Here is a 7500-nt window from a genome sequence, read left to right as displayed (position 1 = left end):
CCCCGGGCAGGCTGGCTGACGGGGGGGGGGGGTCCTCTCTTGATCAAACCCCCCCCCCCTCCATTCCCATCCAAGTAAGCATTCCGCTGCGGACAGACAGACACATCGTGGCCATGTTTGTCGTCGTGCAGTTTGCTACTAGGTTCAATTAATCATCTCTTGTCAAATATCATAATTACAGGCCTCTGTCAGAGCTGAGCTCTCCACCTGAAACAATGCAGCCTTAACGAGAGACGGGGGGGGGGGACAAAGAGACTTTGACAGCTTTGTTATTTTGGATGGTGAAAGACGTGGTGTCGTTGTGTCGTGCATGTGTGTGTTTGTTGTCTCGTGCATGTGTGTTTGTTGTGTCGTGCATGTGTGTGTTTGTTGTGTCGTGCATGTGTGTGTTTGATGGTGAAAGACGTGTCGTGCATGTGTGTGTTTGTTGTGTCGTGCATGTGTGTGTTTGTTGTGTCGTGCATGTGTGTGTTTGATGGTGAAAGACGTGGTGTCGTTGTGTCGTGCATGTGTGTGTTTGTTGTGTCGTGCATGTGTGTGTTTGTTGTCTCGTGCATGTGTGTGTTTGTTGTGTCATGCATGTGTGTGTTTGTTGTGTCGTGCACGTGTGTGTTTGTTGTGTCGTGCGTGTGTGTATTCGTTGTGTCGTGCATGTGTGTGTTTGTTGTGTCGTGCATGTGTGTGTTTGTTGTGTCGTGCATGTGTGTGTTTGTTGTGTCGTGCATGTGTGTGTTTGATGGTGGAAGACATGGTGTCGTTGTGTCGTGCATGTGTGTGTTTGTTGTGTCGTGCATGTGTGTGTGTGCGGGGTGTGTGTTTTTTTTGGGAGGGGGGGTTTGGGCAGAAAGCCATTAAATGGTGCTTTCATGGTGTGTGGATGGATTGCAGATGTAGGATGGGGTTGTCATAATGGTGTAGGAGGGGTGGGGGTTGTTTTGATGGGGGTCTTTATGTAGAGGTTTTATGTGGGGGGAGGACAGGTTGTGTTGAAACGGGGGGCGCAGGTTGAAATATGGTCTAGGGTTATTAGGCTGATTGAAATGAGCTGATTTTCTCATTGCAGCTGAGGCCTGGGATGGGATGGGGAAGGCGGGGGCATGAGTGCGTGGGAGGTGGGAGGGCGTACCCATCTGTGTGGAAAAAGGTGTTATATTCCCAGCGGGACGCCACAAAGCGAGAGGAGCGGGGGAATAGATCTGAAAGGTGGGAACAGAGAGAGAGCGGGTACAAAGAGAGTCTTTTGAAGCGTAAATTGAAAGATGTCTCTTCTCCTCTCCGTGCGTCTTCTGCTCTTTCACAGAACCCTGAACAACAACAATGTCAGCGGCATCCCTGTCTCCAGCTTCAACCACATGCCCAAACTGCGCACCTTGTAAGTAACACCTCTCCACCCACTGGGGTAACCACTATTATTGGGGGTGTCAAAAAAAAAACAGATTAATTTAAGAATTGCGATTCTTATCTTCCACAATTCTGAATCCATTCACAACTCCCAAGAATTTTTTGGGTTTGTTTTTTGTATTAGTTTAACTTATTTTTCTTGAAGTCAGCGGAGAAATACCAAGACGTTTGTGCAAGTTTAGCATGAATAAATGTTTGTCTTAATTTTGCCTTGCAATCAGTTGATAAAAAACAAATCAAATAAAAACGACATAATCTTATACACTTTATTCTGCTTTCATGCCATAATTTGCTACACCACTTTTCTTAGTGGACTGGAGTAGAGCCTGAAAACCCCACTATATGTACTGAATCGAGAATCGATTTTGAATTGGTAACAGTTTTGAATGGAGAATCGATTTTGAAACGAATCGTGCCCCCAGGAATTGAAATTGAATGGTGAGATACCCAAAGATTCACACCCCTACACTGTATCACAGCGTTCTACCCATAGACATACAAAATATGGACGTATCTATCCCATTAAAGTTCAAACGGTAGCAGAGTGGGAGGGAATGGGTTGATTCCTTCCACACCTCACGTGAGATAAGATCGGCAAGCTGCGTCAATCACATCAATCAGCCCCTTTTCTATCATCTATTTTACTCCAAACAGGTGAGTTATATAAAAATTGACAGTTGTTATGAAAAGGTGAAATTAGCTATATAGACCAAAACCGTGTTTTGCCCCCGACTGGAAAGATGTTTAATCATGTTACAAAGTCAGGCATTTTAACATGGGGGGAATACCTACTACCCCCGACGCCTAGTGGCCATTCGAGGAACTACAGCTTTTCAATTCACTTCCGCAACCTCAGAGGGAAGGGGGTGGGCTTGCCCACTGGTTCTACCCACAGCGCTCTCTACCCCCGTGTGTCTTCCTACATGTGTTGGTTTCAGTCCAACATCAGATGCTGCTCCCCATTTGTCCGGCTCCCACAGTAGTTGTGCTGCGTCGAGGAGCTTGAGAAAACTCTGAGGTCCCCACATGATCCAAATGGGAAGAGATAGATTGTGTCATTCCAGGCGGTGTTGGGAGGCAGCCATAGCCACAGTGTAGGCATGCCAGGGGCCATTATCCCCTCCATCCCCAACAACTCAACTGGCCCCAGATCCACTCAAATAGCCTCAAAGCCTATTGTCTGTCTGAGATTATCTAATCTGAAATTATCTACCAATTAAAACTATTATGCTCGCTGGAACTCGGACAACCACGGCTTTGCTGTTCTTGTGGTGTCTTTTTTTGGTGGTGGGGGGGGGGGGGTTCCTTGGTCCCAGTGGGGTTATATAGGGGTGTGTGTGTGTGTGTGTGTGTGTGTGTGTGTGTGTGTGTGTGTGTGTGTGTGTGTGTGTGTGTGTGTGTGTGTGTGTGTGTGTGTGTGTGTGTGTGTGTGTGTGTGTGTGTGTGTGTGTGTGTGTGTGCTGTGCGTGTGTGCGCACATGTGTTTTCAAGTGTGTGTGTATATGTGCTCCAGATTTCCCACCACAGCAGCACTCAAGAGTTATTCTGGACAAGCGCAGCATTCCAGGAATGTCTTGTTTGGAGTATTGGGTTTAGAAAAGCAGTTAGTGTAGTTAGTGTTCTTCCTTTAGAATGTGCCATTTACAATCAACCCATCTAGTGTGTCATTTTGAGTGCGTTGCTACGTGGGTTGCATGTGATGATCGCTCGGGAAGAATAGACTGTCTTTGGTTTGCTAAGCAAGCACCACATCCATGATTTAGGTTTACTGTGCAGCTGTCTGTTGTAGCTCTTTCAATTTTCAAATGTCACACTGTTTCCCTCTCTCTCTCTCTCTCTCTCTCTCTCTGTCCCCCTCCTCTCCCTCCCTCCAGCCGTCTCCACTCCAACAACCTGAACTGCGACTGTCACCTGTCCTGGTTGGCCCAGTGGCTCAGACAGAGGCCCACCATTGGTCTGTTCACCCAGTGCACTGCCCCCACTGCACTCAAAGGACTCAATGTGGCAGAAATACAGAAACACGAATTCACCTGCTCAGGTAAGGAACTTAACAGAATGACTGACTGAGTTATGCACACCTGCACACACACACCTGCACACCTACCTCGGCAACATAGATAACACAAGGGCATTGCATTTCATCTATGTATGCAGTATGCATTAGGCCCATGTTAGTGCATATTAACACAGAGGACAAGGTAGCTTCTCGTCATGTGATCAGAGGTGAAACTCTGTGATGCACTGTGGTCATGTGACCAGATCTTTTCTCCTGGTATAGTGTCCTCTGGAGAGAGAGTGGCGTCAGCGGAGGACCAAAATGCGAAACTCATTAGCCAATGAACAGCCAGGAATGGGTCTCTCGCTACTTTTGCATGCTAAAATAAAGCTGATAATGTACAATTTGATTCAAGGGGGGGAAAACCCTTTCAGAGTACAACACAAACTGTCTATTTTGCTGCAACTCGACAGTGCTGCTTAATCCAGGACCTTACTTCCTGGAACTCTTGAGAGTAAAAAACTGGTCCATTGGAGTGAATGGAGATGTCGGGACACTTCTATCTACACGGCTCTGTCCTGGTAGAGTGTCTCGTCCCTCCACTCCCACATGTTCTTCTGTCAGCCACTGCACCTGACAGCCTCTCTGCCCCCAGGCTCCCCACTCTGGGTCTCTCTGCCCTCAGTGCCCTGGGCTCCCCACTCTGGGCTCCTCACTCTGGGCTCCTCACTCTGGGCTCCCCACTCTGGGCTCCCCACTCTGGTCTCCCCACTCTGGGCTCCCCACTCTGGGCTCCCCACTCTGGTCTCCCCACTCTGGGCTCCCCACTCTGGGCTCCCCACTCTGGGCTCCCCACTCTGGGCTCCCCGCTCTGTGTCTCCAGCTGCCAGCCGCTGGCAGCAGTGCCAGAGAAATGGCCGCCGCAGAACACACAGCTGGAGCAAAGGCTGCCCCACTGACAGCACCACTCCTCTCCTCAGCCATCTTTGTTCACATCATTCACATACGGCTTGTTGAGTCTTTGAACTCTCTCTCTCTCTCTCTGTGTGTGTGTGTGTGTGTGTGTGTGTGTGTGTGTGTGTGTGTGTGTGTGTGTGTGTGTGTGTGGCGGGGGGGGGGGGGGGGTGCATGGCATGGGGTGCATTGGGGTTATCATATCAGGACAATGGAAAAACAGCATGAGAACCTCCTCTCCCCTCAAGGCCATCTCACTGTAACACCAGCTGCGAAGGATGTGTGTGTGTGTGTGTGTGTGTGTGTGTGTGTGTGTGTGTGTCTCTCCATGGGTTGTGATTTTTACGCAGCCATACGGCGTGACAGCACAGATCATTAACTATTCATCGCCCAGGGAGAGAGCTCCAAAGCGTGGGAGTGTGACGATTGCAGATAGGAACGGGGAGGTGGGGGGTGGAGTCAGGAGGTGGGGGGTGGAGTCAGGAGGTGGGGGGTGGTGTCAGGAGGTGGGGGGTGGTGTCAGGAGGTGGGGGGTGGAGTCAGGAGGTGGGGGGTGGAGTCAGGAGGTGGGGGGTGGAGTCAGGAGGTGGGGGGTGGTGTCAGGAGGTGGGGGGTGGAGTCAGGAGGTGGGGGGTGGTGTCGGGGGGGTAAGTTACTGTAGGGCTCTGGGATGATATACTGTAGGTGGAGGAGAAGAATGGCGGTTACAGTTCATGTCACTAATGAGCCACAATTGAAATACGACGACGATGAGCCTGCCATGTATTACAGCTTCTCTGTAGAAGAAAAACACAGCCGTGCGCGCGCACACACACACACACACACACACACACACACACACACACACACACACACACACACACTGTTGTATTTTCGAGCATTGTGTGCGTTTGTGTGTATGCAGTTTGTGCTGTGACCAGGCCAGGCCACCTGCGCTGTGTGTGTGTGTGTGTGTGTGTGTGTGTGTGTGTGCGCGTGCCTGTGTGTGTGTGTGTGTGTGTGTGTGTGTGTGTGTGTGTGTGTGTGTGTGTGTGTGTGTGTGTGTGTGTGCGTGCCTGTGTGTGTGTGTGTAGAGAGGAACGGGGAGGAGAGCCTTGTTGTTGTGGTGAGAGGCAGGAGAAGCCTGGATATCAGACTGAATTGTCAACTCGTTGCACACAGTGCCTCCACTCTTAACCCATTTCCATTTTCCTAACCAATCACTAGAGACCCACAACGTCTCATAACCAATCACTAGAGACCCACAACGTCTCCTAACCAATCACTAGAGACCGACAACGTCTCATAACCAATCACTAGAGACACACAACGTCTCCTAACCAATCACTAGAGACCGACAACGTCTCCTAACCAATCACTAGAGAGCGACAACGTCTCCTAACCAATCACTAGAGACCGACTAAACATCTCCCCTTTGAATAAATGTCAAAGCAGAGTGCTGTTTGGATTTCAAAGTAATTGGTACTTTTAATCGATTTAGAACAGCCTCAATGGTAGAGTCTATCTCTTCTATGGTGGCCGCCATTGTTGTTGCTAGGCCTGGTGCGCTTGACAACGGCATTAATCCTTGCCCCCCTTGCGCTGTTTATTGGCACTGATTGGCTAATGGCCACTCCCCCTCTGTCCTCATTGGACAGAATGTTTTTCAGCAGGAGACCGCGTTGTCGCAGTCACAGTGGCAGACAGCATGTTATTAGTCTTTACTGGAGGACATGGTGAAAGTCTGCAGTCACGGCTCACTGGCTGCTGGGTCCTAACACATTACACTATGCTAATTACCTGTCCCAGTAATGAGCAGCATTATTATTCCAATTTGAATAATAAGCAGTTAAAGCAATCATTTTCAACATATTCATCACCCTCTCACTTTTAGCTCGTTAAGATGAGAAATGGCGGTAAGCTTTACTCTTTCCGAGTGGTAGCTAATATTCCCTCACACCTCTAAGCAAAAACATTGACGCCATTTTTGGGGGAACTAAAAGAAAAGTAATACGAGTTGCGTAATGAAATATACACCTCCCAACCAACACAGTCTCACAGAAAATTGTATAATACCAACGATATGGACCAACGTTGCTATTTTACAATTTCGGCTCGAAAATTGTAAAATAGTAACGTTCTGAGATTTTAGGGTTAGGATTAGAGTAGGGGGAGGGGTTAGAAACAGAAAATCTCCGTAAAACACGCCCAAACCACGCCCACCGCTGTAGACGCATACGTTCCCATTTTACAATTTCTTAGCCGACATTGTAAAATACCAACGTTTGTCCACAAACGTTGCTATTTTACAATTTTTTGGGAGATCGGGTTGTCCCAACGGGTGATCAATTATATAATAAATGACAAGTCCATTACCAATCGCTGCCCTGCTCGACGTGGCTCAGACTTTGGCTCAGACTGAGCGTGGAGAGGGGCGGGGCTTTGGCTCAGACTGAGCGTGGAGAGGGGCGGGGATTTTACCGTGTTCAAAATGGGTTCCGACCTGTACAAAGTGAATTGAATTGGTCGTCAAGGTCGGAATTACAGATTGGAAATTCGGGTATCATTCAGAGTTCCGCTTTGTCCGAGTTGACATAGCCACATCAAAATGTCGACTTCGTATCGTTAATGGTAATCACAGGTAAAAAAAAAACAATGGTAATTATTATAAAGACGTTTATTGACGTTTTAACACAAAATTGTATGTCTCTTGTCTTAATTATATAATGTTAATGTTAATATGTGTTTGTGTCATCTATGTTTTGCTCTGATGACAGCAATATGCGGAATTCAGCATTCAGCATGTTCAGTTAGCATTGTTAGCTAGTACAGTAGGTAGCTACAATGCTAACTGAACACAGGTTGCTATAGCCTGTGTTTGTTTTTTTCCCCAGAGCGGGAAGTGCAGCGTGAACACAAATGTGTCGGGGGCGGAGGTTCCGTGTTGAAACTTCCGGCGGTCCGAGTTGTCACGAACGCGTTATTTGGCTCAGACTGAGAGTGGAGAGGGGCGGGGCTTTGGCTCAGACTAAGCGTGGAGAGGGGCGGGGCTTTGGCTCAGACTGAGCGTGGAGAGGGGCGGGGCTTTGGCTCAGACTAAGCGTGGAGAGGGGCGGGGCTTTGGCTCAGACTGAGCGTGGAGAGGGGCGGGAGGAAACACAGATCCTATA

At 48.6% G+C, this 7500-nt stretch overlaps 1 protein-coding gene across 1 annotated transcript in view; it reads left to right on the top strand.

Annotated features, from left to right (window-relative positions):
- slit1a (slit homolog 1a) overlaps positions 1-7500 on the top strand; it is a gene marked incomplete at both ends in the record, with an annotated part of 144097 nt that overhangs the window by 79564 nt on the left and 57033 nt on the right. The window contains 2 exons of the mRNA XM_083658236.1: positions 1301-1372; positions 3276-3439. Coding sequence (XP_083514362.1) covers positions 1301-1372; positions 3276-3439 — 236 coding nt within the window. The remainder of the gene's footprint in view (positions 1-1300; positions 1373-3275; positions 3440-7500) is intronic.

This window comes from Poromitra crassiceps, assembly GCF_964638095.1.
Source record: "Poromitra crassiceps genome assembly, chromosome: 22".
NCBI classification, from domain to species: Eukaryota; Metazoa; Chordata; class Actinopteri; order Beryciformes; family Melamphaidae; genus Poromitra; species Poromitra crassiceps.
This window is presented reverse-complemented; position numbering and strand designations above follow the sequence as displayed.